Source organism: Astyanax mexicanus, chromosome 10 (genome assembly GCF_023375975.1).
Source record: "Astyanax mexicanus isolate ESR-SI-001 chromosome 10, AstMex3_surface, whole genome shotgun sequence".
Classification (NCBI taxonomy): domain Eukaryota; kingdom Metazoa; phylum Chordata; class Actinopteri; order Characiformes; family Acestrorhamphidae; genus Astyanax; species Astyanax mexicanus.
In genome coordinates this window covers 4,473,961-4,493,902 of record NC_064417.1, presented here as the reverse complement: position 1 = coordinate 4,493,902, position 19,942 = coordinate 4,473,961, and the positions used below count along the sequence as shown (strand labels likewise).

The following is a 19,942-nucleotide window of genomic DNA, read 5'->3' as shown; positions in this document are numbered from 1 at the left end:
AACCTTGAGAGGAACCGAAGCTCTTGTGTACCTAGTACAATCACATTTACGATTAAGGCATATATGCAGCTTTGGAAAAAAATAAGAGACCACTTTAAAAATGATGAGTTTCTTTGATTTTACCAGATTGAAAACCTCTGGAATATAATCAAGAGGAAGATGGATGATCACAAGCCGTCAAACCACCAAACTGAACTGCTTGAATTTTTGCACCAGGAGTAAAGCAGCATAAACTTATCCAAAAGCAGTGTGTAAGACTGGTGGAGGAGAACATGCTGCCAAGATGCATAAAAACTGTGAATAAAAACCAGGGTTATTCCACCAAATATTGATTTCTGAACTCTTAAAACTTTATGAATATGAACTTGTTTTCTTTGCATTATTTGAGGTCTGAAAGCTCTGCATCTTTTTGTTATTTCTAACAATATTTTTATTTGGACTTTGGAAGAAACTTTGTCCGTAGTTTACAGAATAAAACAACAATGTTTATTTTACTCTAATAAATACCTACAAATAGCAAAATCAGAGAAACTAATTCAGAAACTGAAGTGGTCTTTGGATTGGGGAGTGTTATATGCCCCATCTTCACAATTTTTCCAATCTGCTTTTCCACTATCATGCCTAGTTTGGACTTTCCTGGACAATTCAAATCACTGTGCCATGAGACATGCCCTGTGTTTAACCTCTTACACAAGATAACACCTTACAACTTATACATGTGTGGGGTTACTCCAAACCCATTCCCTCTGATAGCACTTCATGATCAGTTTGCATACTTTTATCATATAGTGTACTGTAGATCTGTTTTTTTTGCATATTGTTTGTCTCCCGATCTAAACTCTACTCCCTGTCGTTTGTTTTGTTTCAGATTCAGAATGCTGAACACACGATGGATGCTCTGGTTTATCTGAGGTTGCTGCGAGCCTGCGACCCCCCAGCTCTCCCCCACCACCCACGCCCTCCTCGCTCCTGGGCGTCTGACCCAACGGCGTCTGGCTCCTGGCGAACAGAGTAGAGCTCTTCTCCACACTCACAGGTGAAAGGTGACCCCCCCTGTGGAAGTATGCCTGGATGGAGGTCTCAGTGGCGTCTGGTGCTGCTCAACCTGCTGACCTGTGGCCTGGAGATCTGCGTTGCAGCCGGAATCACCTATGTGCCCCCACTGCTGCTGGAGGCCGGCGTGGAGGAAAAGTACATGACCATGGTGCTGGGTGAGGCTTCACTCATGGATTTTAGCTTTAACATTTAATTGAATTGATTGACCATGTTGAAAAGTTTAGTTTAAATCTAGTGCTAGTCACCAAAAATGTATATCACTATATTTTTTTATATTCTGACGTTTATAATAATAATAATAATAACTTTACATTTATAATGCGCTTTTCTAAAGACCCAAAGCGCTACATCAAATTAGTAAAATAAACAACAACAAAATAAACAAAAACACTTAACCACTCTTAAATGTTAAAGAAAAAAGATGAGTTTTAAGTAATTTTTTAAAACAGTCCAAGGTAGTTTCACGGTATATCACAGTATTTTTATTATTTTATATATTTATTTATTTTTTGCATGACTAGGCTTTTGTAAAGGTTTGTGACGTATAATATAAAACATTAGGGCTTTGGTAACTATTGGGTTTACTTTGTCCCACAGAATGACACAATATATGAAGAAATCAGTTGAGTTTTTTAAGCTAAAGTTTAATGAGGTTTTATCTCTTGTGCTGAATAAATGATTCTGTACCCACAACTAATTCTGGGTTTGTTTCGGGACAAGAGGAACTTTTCTTTAACCTGTGGATCGATTGCGCAATTCCATTCTTCTCCTTCTGAGTGAACAGTTTCTGTTTGCTGTTGTTTTTCTATTTTACAGTGGGGAACAGCAGCAGGAGCTCCTTAGATAAAGTGATTTCTCATTTTTCTCCAGGCAGGACAATGTTTGATTTTACATGTGTATTAGTGTGTTATGCTAACTGCTTTCAAGAAGCATGACATTTAAAAATCACCTGATAAAATGTGAAGGTAAGATCTAAAGCTCTGGAGTTTTTTCCCGTGCTATTCCCCAGTTCTGTAACGGAGGTCATTATCTAAATTAGTGGCTGTTTCACTCTCTGCTTTGCTGAAGTGTTATTCAGCTGATAATTAAAAGGTTCCAGGGCACAGGAAGGCCAGCAGGTGTGTTAAAGCTGTGGAGTTTTACTACTAATACTACTGTTAAACACACTGTGCCTTCCTGTAGCTTCCAACAGGATGACAGATCCCAGAACAATGACAATTAATTCATTCATGGAGGAAGAGTGGAGAGACACACAGTCCAAACTGCTTGAGGTCTAGTGTGAAGTTTCCACCAATCAGTGATGGTTTGGAGAGACATGTCATCTGCTGGTGTTGATCCACTGTGTTTTATTATCAAGTCTAAAGTCAGTGCAGTTTTGTTTTCCCACAAAATCTTACAGCACTTCATGCTTCCCTCTGTCATTCTCAGATCACAGTGACAGCACCTTATTCCGCATTTTGTTCATCATTTAATCCACAGTGTTCACAGTTTATGATCGTGACTGGTGGTGTCTGGCTGGAATTGTCTGTGCGAACAGACCCGAGGTGGAAAGTTATGGATTACATTTACTCAAGTTACTGTAATTGAGTAGATTTTATGAGTAATTTAAAATAGGTAATTTTACTTTTACTCAAGTACATTTAAGTAATTTACTTTGCTACATTGGAAAACTCCCAATTACTAAAATAAAATGCTGGGGAAAAAAAACAATTGTCGCGTGGAATAACGAGGCAATGACCTCCTAATGCATTACAAAATGTGCCCCGCCGGACAGAGCTGCAGCTTTCAAAACTTTCACATCAAACCTGCGAAAGCTTGTGGTGTGAATATTTTTATCATTAAACATCTGCTTAAATGTTAAAAAACATGTAAATAGCAGTTAAAGCACAGCAATGGCAAGTTAAAAAATAATAATGAACTGTAAAACTATAAAAATACGGTTTATAGTCACATATATGACCATAACTTTTTAATAGTAAAGAAAAAAAATGGATCATAGAAACCTGGGCAACTTGTTTTATGCGGTGGTCTGAACAAATACTGCCTGAAAGGTCCACATTATTATGTGGAATAATAGTTCATTAAAAACAATTTAATTTATGATTTGTTTTTACTTTTTTATATCAAATAATTAAAAGTAACTATGTAACTTTTACTCAAAGTACATTTTAAATTTAAGTACTTTTTTTTACTTTTACTCGAGTAGATTTTTAGATGGGTACTTTTACTTTTACTTGAGTAGAATTTTAGCAAAGTAAAGGTACTTTTACTTAATTACAATTTTTCAGTACTTTTGACTTTGACTTTTGACTTTTTGGACTCTTTGGCATGTCAGTGTCCTGGAATCAGTCTTCTGGATTCAGTGAAAAGTGCTTGAGACAGGTCACAGTGAGAGATGCCGTGTAAAAGTGCTAACTGTGCATGTTTGTGTGCTGGTGGTTGTTGTGGGTGCTGTGTGAATCGATACGTTATAGCCGCAGATCATTTCCACATGGTCAGCTATAAATGTGCATCTCTTAACCCTTGTGTGGTGTTCGGGTCTGTGGGATCCGTTTTTATTTTCATCAAATGATCCTAAAAAAATATTTTTTCTAACTCAAACTCATTGGCATTGGCTCATTTTTTGTGAAAAACATATATCAAAACACATTTTCGATAAACACACACTGTACACCCCCCCCCCCCCCCCACACACATTTATATTACATACAGTATGTTTGGCCAAGGGCTAATAAACATTGCTTCATTTGTAAATTTGAAACTAAACAAATTTTCTACTCATATCTTGAGTTTAATTCATTTTCTTTTACATTTTATTAAAAAACTAATAAAAAAAAGAGTAGCACTTTTTGAAAGAAATGTAACATAAGAAAGGTAAAGGGCAAATATTAACCATGTAAGCTGTTTATATTGCTTGCAGTTTAGGTGAAGCAAGCATGTGTAAAGCATTTTAATGTAAAATTGCTTAATTTTGCTGAATTAAATACAAGTAACAAAGTAAACGAGTAACAAAAATATGAACACCACACAAGGGTTAAAGGCTGGCCGTGTCGTGACCGAAGTATGCAGGAAAGGCATGTGGTCAGTTCAGTGTAAGTGGAGAGTCTATATACAGAGTTATATTACTGTATACTGCACTCCACCTTCTCCTCTCAGCCCAGCAGAACAGAGCAGAGCAGAACAGTTCCCTCCGGCCTGGCAGGAGTCGTGCATTTTCTAAACTTACAATGGCAAAAGAATGCAAAACACTGCTGTATGCAGCACAATGTTCACCGCTGTGGTAAACACTGCTTTTCAAGAGCCTAAAAAGGAGTGCGTGCATAAAGAGCTCAGATTTAATGTCATATGATTCCAGGAAATATGGTGGAGTTCTGTTCTCTAGTTGGAGGTGTTTTGGATGCTTTTGTGATTGGAGCTCTTTTCTTTTCTTCTACACTGATGTATGTGACTTAAGAAATAAAGTGTCAGTGTGTCCCAGCTGGTGTCCTTCTGAGCAGAATAATGGTTCCCACCACCCTCTGTGGCTTTATGCAGGACCAGCGAGCACCTCACCAGCACCACTGAGTGTTTGTGTGGCTCAGACACAGCAGCATTGTTCCGAGTTGTGTGTGTTTCCTAGTGTGTGTGGGAGCTTTATGTTGCATTATGTTTGGATCCTTTTCTCTTCATGTCTTCAGTTTTGTGGGCAATAAAGAAACCCTTCTCTGTTCACATTTTCCAGCTTGGAAAGACGGGTCAGAAAGCAGGGTTAACCATGCGGCAGCGTCCCTGGAGCTAAAAGGGTTAAATGCCTTAATCAAGGGCCCACAGCACTGCAATCAATAACTTTGCATAATAACTTTGTTTTTGTTTTTTGCATTAATAATACATATTCTAAATCAGTTCTAAAAATTATTAGAGTGATAACTTAATGGTCTGATTGTAATAACAGCAATTCTGGATTCTTGGAGGTACTGGGAACTTCTAAGTAGTGTTAGTGTTTGAATTCAGAATTCAATATGGCTGCATTGCACATAAACAGTAGTAAAATGCAGAACTATTTTACAGTCAGTTGACTGTTTGCACAGACAAAACTCTGCCCCGCCCAATGTGGACGGTACTGTGAATTAATTAATGAATGAAGTTACCCTTATATAAAATCTTTCTATAAACCCAAGAGTGCTTTACAAACACATTTTACACACAATCATTTACACTCAGCACTTATCAACACACACTCCATTTAGATACAGTGACAATCACGCGCAGAGCCCCCTTAACCAAAAACAACCGTCCACCTGGAGACCTGCATCAGGCACAGAGGAGAAGACCTACAATAGAGTGGCCATTCATATCTGCGCATTCAGTCATACACACATAAATAAATACTTACAAACTCATACACATACACACCAGGGAAATTTACATTATCCATTTTTTTGGGGGCAATTTAAAGTGTTCATGTACCTATTCTCAATGCTTTTGAACTGTGGGTGTTCAACCTCACAAGATATAAAACAAATGAGCCAAGCCAAGCGAAGTTTAGCCAAGGTTTAAGCCTGGTTATAGCATTTGATACTTGCATTGCATTTTGTGTCAATTATTTACTCTGGGAAAGCAACCCAAAGTGTCCAGAACCCTGCAGAGTACCGTAGAGTCTACAGTGCTAGACTAAACACAGGGGAAACCCTGAGCAATCTTTAAGTAGCTCTTTTTAGCTACAGCTGTTCTTTTTACCCATATGGGCACTTTTTATGATGGGAGAACATTGTTAATGCTTAACTGTCACACCTGTCCTGTGTGCACCTTAAAACACAAAACACACCATAGACCAGGGGTGTCCAAACTACGGCCCGCGGGCCATTTGCGGCCCGTTTCCTTTTTTGGAGCGGCCCGCGAGGTATTTTAGAAATAGAATGAAAGTTGGCCCGCTGTTAAGCAGGTTTTTATAATGTGAGATTCAAAGTTTGAACGCTAGGTGTCAGAAACGGGCCAAAGAGTCTAAAAGCGGAGAGGGTGCGCATTTCTAGTACAGAAAACAGGCCAAAGAGTCTAAAAGCGGAGAGAGTGCGCATTTCTAGTACAGAAAACAGGCCAAAGAGTCTAAAAGCGGAGAGGGTGTGCATTTCTAGTACAGAAAACAGGCCAAAGAGTCTAAAAGCGGAGAGGGTGCGCATTTCTAGTACAGAAAACAGGCCAAAGAGTCTAAAAGCGGAGAGGGTGCGCATTTCTAGTACAGAAAACAGGCCAAAGAGTCTAAAAGCGGAGAGGGTGCGCATTTCTAGTACAGAAAACAGGCCAAAGAGTCTAAAAGCGGAGAGGGTGCGCATTTCTAGCGCAGAAAAACTGTAGATGTTGACACTGGTGTTTTGCGGGTACTATTTAATGAAGATGCCAGTTGGAGACCTGTGAGGCGTCTGTTTCTCAAACTAGAGACTCTAATGTACTTATCTTCTTGCTTAGTTGTGCAACGCGGCCTCCCACTTCTTTTTCTACTCTGGTTAGAGCCTGTTTGTGCTGTCCTCTGAAGGGAGTAGTACACACCGTTGTAGGAAATCTTCAATTTCTTAGCAATTTCTCGCATGGAATAGCCTTCATTTCTAAGAACAAGAATAGACTGTCAAGTTTCAGATGAAAGTTCTCTTTTTCTGGCCATTTTGAGCGTTTAGTTGACCCCACAAATGTGATGCTCCAGAAACTCAATCTGCTCAAAGGAAGGTCAGTTTTGTAGCTTCTGTAATGAGCTAGACTGTTTTCAGGTGTGTGAACATGATTGCACAAGGGTTTTCTAATCATCAATTAGCCTTCTGAGCCAATGAGCAAACACATTGTACCATTAGAACACTGGAGTGATAGTTGCTGGAAATGGGCCTCTATACACCTATGTAGATATTGCACCAAAACCAGACATTTGCAGCTAGAATAGTCATTTACCACATTAGCAATGTACAGAGTGTATTTGTCTAAAGTTAGGACTAGTTTAAAGTTATCTTCATTGAAAAGTACAGTGCTTTTCCTTCAAAAATAAGGACGTTTCAATGTGACCCCAAACTTTTGAACGGTAGTGTATTTCTCCTTCTGCCCCCAACAAAAAAAGTTTGGACACCCCTGCCATAGACTCTGTGTGTCTAAAACCAGCAGGTCAAATGTTGTCCAAAGTGATCAGGTGCTGCACTTTCTTAAAAATTTAGACAGAAGGCAGAAACTCTCTCTTTTTTCGTGCTACCTTCTCTGAAGGAATATCCTTTGATAAACTTCTTTAAGGCCAGCTGGTTCCCTCGGCTATCTGTTTCCACAGATGGTGGTGAGAACCCGTCACGGCTCTGCAGGAATAACACACGCTTTGTCAAATTTCGCTTCAATGCCTTAACATGACCGGGGCACTCTTGAATTGTTTTTGGTTTAGGTGTGTTATTCCAAACCAGTTCCCCCTGTGCCCTTTGAAATCACGAAACTTATGGGAACTTGTTAATTTAGGGTGTTCAGGTTCTTTACAAAGCTCTTTGTTTGTTGTTCACAAAGACGTTTAATCCGATTGACCACACAATACCACTTACTTAACAGTGGCCAGCACTCTGTTTAGCCACCACCACCTGGAGCGCAATGACTGATTTTGTTTTAGGTATAAAATTAGACTTATTTATTTACTTATTTATTAGTTTATTTTTATTTTCATATACACCTTTGAGTCAGTCTATTGAGTCAGTCCTGTTTCTGGATCATACAGTATGTATGCAGACGGCCTGCAGTGAACTTAATATGCTCTTGAACATCTTCTCAACTCACCACCCGTCCCACCAGATAGAAATAGCACCTGAGAATTTGGATAGGAATCAAATGAAAATCTAGGCCCAGTGTGCTAGCTTAGTCATCTCCTTTAATTAGAAAAGCTGTGGGGAGCAGTGGGGTGTGGGGCCAGAGCTAGTGTTTGGTCAAAGGACCCCCATTACAGGCTGCTTTCACATGTACTTTCAGTAAATGATCTTGTTTGAAGTTTGCGGAATGCTAGGAACTGATAATTCTATGTATTTTTTCTCAGTAATATGTTTAAATAATATAATAAGAAAGAAAGATAAAAGAAGATTTACATCAGACACAATAAAAAATATCTATAATGACAAGCTTTTGAGTACCAATAACATGTCAAAAATTCCAGTGTGTTAGTTTACTGGAGAATTCTTCCGATTGTTCAAAAAATGTGTGCATAATTAAATGATTAAGATGTAAACAAAATCATTCAGATTGGTTCAATGTGAAATGCTCCATTCTAGTGAGACTAAAATCCCTGCTACAGAAGGTGGATGTGAATGCACTGGCTGGTGAAATTGTTGTATAATAGTTTTAAAATTATATTTTGCCCTAAAATACATATTTTAACACTACAGGATACGACTGCACAGTATATTGTTTTACCCTCAGTGTTGCAGTGTATGAATGCACAATAATCACATCGCAGGACATGCAGTGTCATTTAAAACATGTTAAATGAAATGGTACCACTTTAAAATAAGACTACCTTTATAAAGGATGTACAATTAGTTTATTAATGGTTACTAATTAGGTTGTAAATGCCTTCAAAATCATTAATAATCAGTTATAACACATACGTAGAAAGGGCAACAATGACCTGTTGTTTGCCAAATAGTGAACCCACAGCCATCTATATTGTTGCCCTTTCTATGTATGTGTGTTATAACTGATTATAAATGTTTTTTTAAGGCATTTACAACCTTATTAGTAACCATTAATAAACTAATTGTAAACCATTTATAAACCCTTTATAAAGGTAGTCTTATTTTAAAGTGGTACCAATAAAATATTACAACGTTTTGCTGCTGGATAAAACAATTTGCTAAAAACAGCTAAAAAGAAGTACCCTGATGTGATAATTAGGGGTGGTTGATATGACACAATATTTCAGGGTATAATAATATCATTCACGATATTCAAAAATGTTGGCTGTAATATTGGGTACGATACAATATGGCACAGCTCTAGTGTGTTTAAATAATTGATCACTAATTATCACTAATATGTATGAGTATAAACAGCACTTTTTTCTGTGCTCTCTCTCCTGCAGGTATTGGTCCTGTCCTGGGTCTCCTTTTCATCCCTCTCATTGGCTCGGCCAGTGACCACTGTAACAGCAGCTATGGCCGCCGTCGTCCCTTCATCTGGCTGCTGTCTCTGGGCGTTCTCCTCGCTCTGCTTATCATTCCCCACGCTGATGTTTTGGCGTCCCACCTCAGCTGGGGCACTGGCCTCCCCATCCAGGCTCTCCAGGTGGGGCTGCTTATCCTGGGCGTGGGGCTGCTGGACTTTTGTGGTCAGGTGTGCTTCACACCGCTGGAGGCTCTGCTGTCTGATCTGTATCGAGAGCGAGAGGACTGCGCTCAGGCCTTCGCCATGTTCTCGTTCATGGTGAGTCTCGGCGGCTGTGTGGGCTACCTGCTGCCCGCGCTGGACTGGAGCGGCGGCCTCCTGGCCTATTATCTGGGAGGACAGGCCGAGTGTCTCTTCAGCCTCCTCATCCTCATCTTCATCATCAGCGTGCTGGTCACCATGAAGGTGTCGGAGGAGCACTCGTGCAGGCCGCTGGTTCTGGAGCCCGGGCCGGTGGAAACCGGGCAGTGCGGTCCGCGCTCCTGCTGCTACGTGCTACAGTGTAAACTCAGGCTGCTGAAGTCTGGACCTCTGCTGTGCTTGCTCAGGACTTGCTGGTCCATGACCCCGGCCATCTACAGGAGTTACTGCCACATCCCACGGGTCATGAAGCAGCTGTGTGTGGCACAGCTGTGCAGCTGGATGGCCGTCATGTCCTTCATGCTCTTCTATACGGACTTTGTGGGAGAGGGACTGTATGAAGGAGTGCCCAGTGCTGCCCCGGGCACTGTGCTCAGACAGAGATATGATGAAGGTAAGTTTTACCTCCTTATTTAAAGTGCCAGTCCGTATTATTTTGTTTCTAAACTGAGAGCAGAAGCATTTCTGAGTGGAGAAGGTACAAAATATAGTGGTTTATGGTGCCAGTGTGCTGGAACGATCATCCCTACTAAGCCTATACAGTATATGCATTCCAAAAACTGGGGTGTCGGGTCACTTTTCGCTTTTTCGTCAAGCGTCTTTACGTACTTACGTCACACGTACAGCCTCTAAAAGAGGATCCGGCTCAGTTTTACTAAACACGAGCGGCTGGTGGAGCAATGGAGACTTCAGAAGAGGAAACTCAGAGCTTAGTAGCTCATTCACTCATAGTAAAAAACAAAGTGTGTAGTTGAAGTGAAGTTTCTGACTGAGTGTGAGTGTGCTTAGTCTCTTTCTGTGACTAAACATAACCTGGAATCGGATTCATCAACTCTGAAAGGAGACCACATCACACGCGCCCAGTTAAAAATGATTCTTCCGCTTGCTCAGTGCAATTACCCATTCTCACCAGAGAGGCCTAAATCCAAGAACTTGCGGACATCAGCTTTAATCAACAGGCCAGGTTTTATGTTGCAGCGTATCATCGTGTTAGAATAACCATTCAGTTCATATTAAATGGTTTATAGTCGTATCCTATATAAAGTAAATGCAGTCTGAAATAGCAACTGCTGTGGTCACTGACTATAAAATAGGTAGATATGGAAACGCGACAGTTCCCTAGCGGGCTAAGTGCTGCCACTATGATATAGAGATCGCTGGTTCGAATCCCATTTATGTAGCTTGCCTTCAGCTGCCAGGGGCCCTGAGGGAGCACAAGTGGTCTTGCTCTCTCTGGGTGGGTACAGTAGATGGTGCTCTTTCTTCTCATCACTCCTAGGGTGATGTCAATCAGCACAAGGCTGCATCTGTGAGCTGATGTATCAGAACCGATTCGCTGCGCTTTCCTACGAGTGCGCTGTGATGCTACTCAGCAATGCTGCATCAGCATCAGTTCAAAAAGAGGCGGAGTCTGACTTCACATGTATTGGAGGAGGCCTGTGCTAGTCTTCACCCTCCTTGTGTTGGGGCATCACTAATGATAGGGGTGTCCTAATGATTGGGTTGGGTAATAGCTAGATAAATTAGCTAGATATCTAATTAGCTAACATATCCACCACCTTTCCAAAAAGAGGAGCTGCATTTGTGGGTGAAGGAGCTAAAAAGTATATTCACAGTGCTGTCTACAATATCTAAATATACTCAACAGAATACACAGACAGAGCGGGTGATTATGGGATGAAAATATCAGTTACAGGGTGCAGTTTATTCTAGTAAACAGAAATGTTCTGCTTTTTCTGATCAAAGTGTGCAATCCTTGGCCTCACTTGACCATCTGCCTTATGTCAAAAGTGGCTGCTCTGTTTCTCGCCCCCACATGTAATGTCTTTCCTCCACTAATGAGTTTGTTTTGCTGGAGTTTCAGTGCTCTGTCTTCCTGTCTCATGGCAAGGATGACTGAATCTTTCAGGATGAACTGGGGTTCACCTTCACCCACGGTCAACGTCTGTGCATCATCCAGACATCCAGAGCATTTATTTTAAGCTTGTCACGTAGCTGATTTATACAAATCAGTAATAAGGGTGTGGGGTCAGTGTAACGTTTAGCAGTTTAATTTTCTGCCTGTATTAGGCTAAATTCGAAATGAAAAAGAAGTGGATTTTCATCCAATTTTTCTATTATCTAGTTTTACATTTCAGCCTTTTGCTAATAGAATTTCAAGAATAATAAGAAAAAGTTGAATATTTAAATTTTCAAATTTTTCAGTTTTTGTATCTTTTTCCACAAATCTAATGGTATAATCCAAATTGCAAAATGCAAACATTAAAAAAATGCTGAAAATAAAAGTTTCATATTTTCCTTTTTTTTCCTGAAATTACAATTGTGTGGGGCACAAATAAAAAAACTATAATTGGAAAGACGGAAGAAAACTTATTTTAAAAAATAAGATAATGAGTTTTTACATCCAATTTTCCATTTTTGCATTTAACCTCAAACGGTCAGAAAATTAAATTAATAAAGGTTACACTGACCGTGTGGCAAGACACTAATCTCACAAAACGAGACGAGAGGATATTGTGTTCATGAGATGAGAAAAAAATAAAAATAAAAACACAGAATTGCATGCAAGTACTGCCGCTGGTTTTACCATAAACCCAACAACTTCCCTCCTGTATGATCTCTCTCGAGTCTTTTTTAAGACCTTAGAACTATTGTGAGAATCCCTCTCAATTGTATTCAACTGGCAATCCCCGTTGAAGGTTCTATAAAGACCTGGCAACCTAACCAATCTCAAAAAGTTGCCTGCATCGCTCTTTAGTTTAGTGGGTGGAAACACAAGCGAGATCTCATGGGACAAGATCCCGTAACACCCCTATTAACAACACATTACACATAAAAATCAAATGAGAAAGTCAGTCAAAGCTGGAGGAAGAAAATTTAGTCTCACAAAGAGGGATCTATAAAAATAATAAAAGTAATGGTGGTTATCATTATGTCTTCCCACTGCTATAAGTTCTGTTTCGAAATACAGATTAATAGACTAAAACTAAAAGGAGTGAGCCAGAAGGTAACATAGACACGAGCAGCCTGAAACAACGCCATCCATCGTCTGCTCCAGTGTCTACAAACCAGGCTTGTGCTGCTACAGCTGTGTGCTAATAAACGAAGTCTGTCTGTCAGAGTGGCCTATCAATAGCAGCAACAAACCATGGCCATTATGTGAGTTTATTTTTGAGCACTGCCTCTAGACTGGTGCATGGGTGGACAGACAGAAATCAGCCCAACTTTAGAGGTACACGTTAACTAGAGCATTGCTCAATTACAATCCGTGGACATTTTATGGGTTTATTTTTGAGCAGTGCTTCCAGACTGAAACATGGGTGGACTCGCAGAAAACAGCCCATCTTCAGATGTATGAACTTGCTGGAGCTTTGGCTCTGCTGCCCTGTGTTTAAAGTTTGAATTCCTGCTCTGTGAGGGAAGTTCCTCAGCTGTTTGAAATGGGAAGCCGGTGCTTTTGCAAACATGTGCCTCAGTAAACATCAGATTTAAGCTTAGCTTTGTCTGAAGTGTTTTAATATGGTTAAAGCTTTTTGTACTTTACTCATCTCAAAAACTGTCTGGTTTCACAGGGTTCACATCACATGATTCTTTCTGTAAATATTATTTTCATTGTATTTTTAACTTTGCACTGCTTAGTTTAACTTTAATTTAATAATTATAAAACTGTATAATTGTATAATTCTGCATGCCATTTACCTCGGGTATTGAATGTTAAACATTCAAATTAGAGCTGCACGATGTTGGAAAAATTGCACATTGCAAATGTTCTGTTTTCAACAATATATATCGCGATATTAAACAATGCATGGCCCATGACGTCACCAGCCCCGTCCCCACCCGCACGCTGCCTCTCGTCCAGACCAACCAAGTGCTGACTAAAGAACATGTGTCATGTCTTTCCTGCAGGCATCCGAATGGGCAGTCTGGGACTGTTCCTGCAATGTGCTACCTCAACCTTCTTCTCGCTGGTCATGAGCCGTCTGGTGCGCGTGTTTGGCTCCAGGAAGATCTACCTGAGCAGCATGGTGTCCTTCACAGCTTCTGCATTGGTCATCTGTCTGTCCAAGAGTGTGCTGCTGGTCACGGCCATGTCTGCCCTCACTGGGTTCGCCTACGCCACCCTACAGACTCTGCCATACACCCTTACCTGCCACTACCACAAAGAGAAAGAGGTACAGTAGGTCAAAAGCAAAAACTTAAGATCTGATGTGTATTTCTGAGATGCATTCTGTAAAGTCCAAGGCCTATTCCCATTTCTCTTCTGTACCCCTACCCCTTATTCTCGAGGGTAAGCCTTTATTATGGAAAAGAGTTTTAAGAGGGAAGGGACGAAATCCTTCTATTGTAATTGGGACAACCCTTCGATGTTTGGACATTTGCCTATATGAACAATAAATAAATAAAACTACTTCATTACCAGACTACTAGTGATGGTATGTAGGCGACTCTGCCAGACTGATGTGATGATAGCAGTAGAGCGCTTAAGTTCAGCAACCTAGCTGCTCGTTAATTAGCTAACTTAGGGCTTCAAATAGCAAAATTTTTAGTGCTTGTTAAGAAGAAAATGGCCATAAACATTGAAACTACACATTAAAGTATGATAATCAAATAAAAATATAATAATCATCATCAAGTGGCTATCATCATTTTTAACCAGGAAAATAATTTATTTATGGGTTTCGTTTGTTGCCTGTGCTGCCATCTTTCCACTGATTAGAGGTGTTAAGAGAGTAAGTGCTCTTTGAAGAGACACAGCTCTTCAAAGAGCACTTACTCTCCTAACACCTCTAACACACTAACTACTTCTTACTTAATTTCCTTTTTCCCCTCCTTCACTTCTCTATCCCTTATTTCCCTTCGACCTCCTTTAGGCCCTATCTAAAAATGTTTTACCTTTAACTTCTATTACTTTTGTACTTGACTATTGTAAGTCGCTTTGGAGAAAAGCGGTTGCCAAATGTAATGTAATCTAATGTAAGGCAATGATTCTCATTGCCCTCTGTTTGGAATATTCCTCTAAAAAATCTCAGTTTAAAGAGCCAAGTAGCTCCAATACTCCCCATATCCTAGATGTGCACAAGCAAAACATGTCCTTTCAAACTGAGATTTTTCAGAGGCGTATTAAAAAATGAAGGGGTTATGAGAATTTACCAGCAAGATAGTGGCACATTAAGTGCTTTCTTTGTAAAAAATAAGATAACCATTGCTTTATCTTGTCATTAGTGTTGTTTCAGTGTATTATGGCTATTTTCCTTTATAGAAAGCATATAAAATATGCAATAGCTATCCTTAGCTTCTTATTAACGATGCAATATGGTGTACAGCAATAAGTAATAGATGCATCTGTTTTAAAAAAGTTGCTGAATTTTACCACATCTCTGCTATCAAAACAGACATGGCAGTATCACCTACTATTTATTTATAATGTATTTTGATGCATATTATTTGAGTGTGACTCTCATAAACAAGAGGTAGTGGTACAAATGAGAAATGGGATTGGGCCCAAAAGCTGATCATCCATCAAACAAAATGTGCAAATGACTTAGATCTTAGACAGTCGTTTTGATTTCGATATTCAATATGCTGCATTTTTGTGAATTTTATGTGAGTTTAATGTGACTTTAATTTTTATTTTGTATTATTTTTCTGCAGGTATACATGCAAATCAGCAAAACCAAAAAGACGCACAGAAGTGAGATGAGCTCCTCTCATGAAGCTGTATGTCTCACAGTGGATGATGACACGGGTGATCTGAACCACAAGAGTGGTCATACGAATGGTCATGCCTACTTCAAGCAGGAACATTACCCCTCTCAGCACAGTCAGAATGGTGCTCCTGCTGGTCTGGGGTCAGACGATTTTGAAAAACGAGGCGTCGGCTTGGATTTTGCCATTCTGGACAGCACCTTTCTGCTCTCTCAGGTCTTCCCCACTCTCTTCATGGGCATGATCGTCCAGTTCACACAGTCCGTCACTGCCTATGTTGCCTTTTCTGCCATTTTTGGTGCAATCGGTGTCTATTTTGCCACAGATATAATCTTCGACCAAAAGGATCTTAAATCCTGAGAGATCCTTAAATCCATCAGAGTGAGATTGCACTGGGCTTCCAGGAAACTGAAAGTGGAATGGACCTGTTTTTCCTCTGTCTGCAGTTCAAACCCACAAAAGAGAATTATCCTTCATCATCACACCATAGCCAAATTAGGCAAAATCTCTTGCTGCATTGTTTTCTCTGTTTAGTTAATTGCTTTCATTTCCCAGATGCATGTTTCCTTATGTTTCCTTATTCTTGAACTCTTCATCTTGGGATAACCTACACAATATGAGCTCAGTAGGCCGAGGAAAGCAGGCCCAGATGGCGTCACAGTGCTCTGGAAAAATGCCTAGCACTCATCAAGTTCACTCCATTCTGATCAGGTTGAATTTTTTTTTCTGTCATAGTTTATTTTTCATCACATTTACGTACAAATTATGCATTGTGCAAGCAGACCCACTTCACCAACATGAGTGAATGAAACTCGGACCAAGGGACGCATCAGTCAGATGTGATGTGCTGTGACGCGAATGCATTTTATGTTGTGTAAAGAAAGATTTAGAAAGTAACTATTTTATTGTGTATATTTTTGTATATTGATAATATATATAAATATATTTATATCCCTATGGGAATTGTTTTATGCAACCTGCTTAGTGAGGTCATGTGTATTTATGTTAAAAAAAAAAAACATTGTTTTTTGAATGAACTGCATTTGTGTTTATGTGGTTTGAGTAAGCAGCGCTAATATCCAAATACAGACAGAATCTAAAAAAAAAGACAATCTAGATTATTTTTATACAGAGATCTGAATTAAACTCCTCTTTACACTGTAGAATCACTTTGTGCCACAAATGATCATAAACGTGTATGAAGTGACTATAGACGGATGTGGATGTGAATTTGTAGAAAGATGTCCAATCATTTTTACAATAGAGGGTATGCAAAAAAATGTCACAATTGGAGGGAGGAGTCACTGCAGACACGCCCACCGAGAGGCACACCAGCTTTCAGTGTGAATTCTATTAAAATAATTGCTGCAATTCTTAGAACTAACTGGAATCCAGGCACTGAAACATGTTCACTTTTAGGTTTTACTCAATCCTGGTCTTGGGATACGACTGTCCTGCTTATTTTAGTGTGTCCTGCTGGATCACTATCAAAGGCTCAGGTACCACTTTAAGGATCAGGTACCACTTTAAAATAACACTCCTTTAAAATGAGTTTAAAAATAGTTTATTAAAAGTTTATTTTATTATTGGATATAAATGAAGTTGTAAATACTTAAAAAACATTAAAAACCACTTACAACACAAATAGAAAGAACAACAGTGAAATTAACCATTTTAACATATCTAATAAAATAATATAGGGAATTTGTTTAGTCATTTAATATGTTAATATATTAAAATTAATATATTAAAATTAAATTAATAATTTTTTTCGCAAAAATATTAAAGCTGACTGATAGAAAAGACAAACACACGTGTGAAGTTAGTCACCTCTTTTTTTTCAAGCTGCTGCCAATGCATCATTGCCTAAGCAGCTAGTGCACTCGGAGGAAAGCACAGCGACATAGACCGATACATCTGCTCACAGTCGCCTTGTGCCACCCAGTGCCACCTTTGAGCGTGATGGGGAGAGAGCACCATCTACCCACCCGGAGGGAGCAAGACCAATTCTGCTCCCTCTAAGCGCCGGCAGCTGATGACAGGGCTACATGAACGGGATTCGAACCTGCGACCTCCCGCTCATAGTGGCAGCGCATTAAATCGCTGGATCACTCGGCGGCCCAACTTCTACCTTTAATTTGAGCATACTGTCAATGGCAATGCCATTTTAATAAGAATAAGTGGCCGTATTGCAGTGGGAATGTGACATCAATGCATACCCTCTATACTGGGTCAGGGAATATGTATGTCTCTCTCTGTGTGTGTGTGTGTGTGTGTGTGTTTAGTAAAATAAAACTGGTACAAGTCTCAGGAAGGACCCGCAGTCCAGGTAAAGCTTCAAATCTGAAACACCAGAGCACAAACAGGTATATTTAAGCTACTTGTGTTATAATTTCTAAAAAAAAAACAAGAATAACATGTATAAGTCAGCATCTGCAGTCTCACATACTGTAATCATCATAAATGATTGCTGTTTACAACTCACACAAATTACCAAACAGCTAAGGCCATATTACTGTTAATTACCATATAATTCTGCAGATTTGCTGATACCATAAACACTGCTGTTTGTTTAGAGATTTTGGCATTAGCTGCTAAACTGAATTTTCATGTCTTCACTGCCATTTATATTAAACATTTAGATATTTTATATTGTTTCTAGATCTAGTTGTTGACCTACATATGTTTTAAAATGACTCAATCTGTTCTCCGGGCTTCGGAACATGTTTTTTTCAAGTTGATAACCATCTGACCTCTGTATGATATGAAAGATACTCAACTTTAAAGTGCCTGAATTTTTTTATGTAAATAGGCAATTATTTACAATGCCTTGAATACGTTTTCATACCCCTTGAACTTTTCCACATTATTCCACTGTATTTTCATGTGAAACCAACAAAGTTCATTTAATTTAATTTATTGGGATTTTATGTGATAGACCAAGCCAAAGTCGCAAGTGCCTGTGAACAGCAATGTTTAAGTCTTGACACAGATGCCCAATGAGATTTAGGTAGGTCAGGACTGGGTCACTGATCTAAACCCTACCACTGTAGCTCTGGCTGTACTTTTAGGGTCATTGTCCTGCTGGAAGGTCTTAAGTCTTTTGCTGCCTCTAACAGGTTTTCTTCCAGGATTGTCCTGTATTAATCTCCATCCATCTTTCTATCAACTTTGAGTAGCTTCCATGTCTCTGCTGAAGGAAAGCCTCCACACAGTAGGATGCTCCCACCACCATGTTTCACAGTGAGGATGTTGTGTTTAGGGCGCCAACAATAGTGCTTTGCATTTAAGCCAAAAAGTTCAATTTTGGCCAATATTATCTTTTTCCCACAGTGAGCATGGGCCTCTTGAATTCTCCTCTATTGCTCAAGCTGTCAGTTTAGGTGGACAGCCATGTCTTGGTAGGCTTGCAGTTGTACCATAGTCCTTTTATTTTTGGATGATGGATTGAACAGTTCTCTTTGATATACTCAAAACTTGGGATGTGTTTTTATAACATAGGTTCTTGATCTTCATGATGCTGTTTGTTCACTAGTGTTCTCTAACAAACCACTTCATAGGCCTTCATAGAACAGCTGTAGTTATACTGAGACTAAATGACACACAGCTGCAGGACTCACTAATTAGGTGACTTTTGAAGGAAAGTGGTCACATTGGATTTATTTATTTAGTGATTTTAGAGTAAAGAGGGCTGAATAGAAATGAAAAGTGTGGACACCACATTTTTCTGATTTTTATTTATTTAAAAAAAAATTAAACCATGTATAATTTTTTATCTTTACTTCACAATTATGTTGTGTTGGTCAATCACAAAAATGCTAATAGATTACAAGCATGCGCAAGTGTGTAGAAAAGTGAAAAAGTTCAAGTGGTATTAATACTTTTTTAAAGCTCTGTATCAAGTGGCAATGGCAGTGTGATTCCTCTTCTTGTGACGGGAAGTTAAATTATGCTTTTAGAGACTAACCTGCTATTTTATATATTTTTAATTGCTGTCACATTCATCATCTTACCCTAATTATTTATACATGGCTAACAAAATGGATTAGCATTCATTTGCAGCAGAGTTATCGAGCTATTGACGATGCTGTGTATAAACGAGCCTCAGCACAAAACACTGTACAGCGTACCACCATCCATCACCCCTGCTGGGCTCTGCGTGCCTCATAATGAATTTTAATAATGTACTTTACAGCGTGCTGTTCCTCAGTGTAAGAGCACATTAACTGCTTTAAGACTGCTTTAACTGAGACACTTCAGCATAGCTCAGTGTTGTTAGTCGTGTTGCATATTATATCGATGGGTATCTGATCTGTATACTGGTGTAATCAGTCAGAATACTTATAACCACTGTACTTGCTAAAAAAAACCCTGGGATTTTTTTTTTTTTTTTTTTTACAAAAATCATGTTTTTAATAGCTATCACATTAAATTAAGCCTTTTGTAACAAAGCTGATCTCCGTTCTCTGATTACTGCTGTTACTCATTTCTTACATTCTTTTGCATTAAAATACGTAGTTCCACTGCTTACACTTTTATTAGTATTTTGCACACAAGGATATACAAAATTGTTTTACTTTATTTTAACTGACCACATATAACTCTTGAGGCATCTTTTGGATCATATTTTCGGATCATTTCATCTAAAAGTTGATTTCCCAGCCTAATGAAAGAT

At 39.2% G+C, this 19,942-nt stretch overlaps 1 protein-coding gene across 3 annotated transcripts in view; it reads left to right on the top strand.

The window, feature by feature from the left end:
• Nucleotides 1-19,718, top strand: part of LOC103030249 (solute carrier family 45 member 3) — a 47,872-nt gene extending 28,154 nt beyond the window's left edge. For all 3 annotated transcript variants that reach the window (XM_022683780.2, XM_022683781.2, XM_022683779.2), the window contains exons 2-5: nucleotides 869-1,211; nucleotides 9,116-9,952; nucleotides 13,468-13,733; nucleotides 15,214-19,718. In XM_022683780.2, the coding sequence (XP_022539501.1) occupies nucleotides 1,064-1,211; nucleotides 9,116-9,952; nucleotides 13,468-13,733; nucleotides 15,214-15,627 (1,665 nt within the window). In that variant the 5' untranslated portion in view covers nucleotides 869-1,063 and the 3' untranslated portion in view covers nucleotides 15,628-19,718. The remainder of the gene's footprint in view (nucleotides 1-868; nucleotides 1,212-9,115; nucleotides 9,953-13,467; nucleotides 13,734-15,213) is intronic.
• The last annotated feature ends 224 nt before the right edge of the window (nucleotides 19,719-19,942 follow it).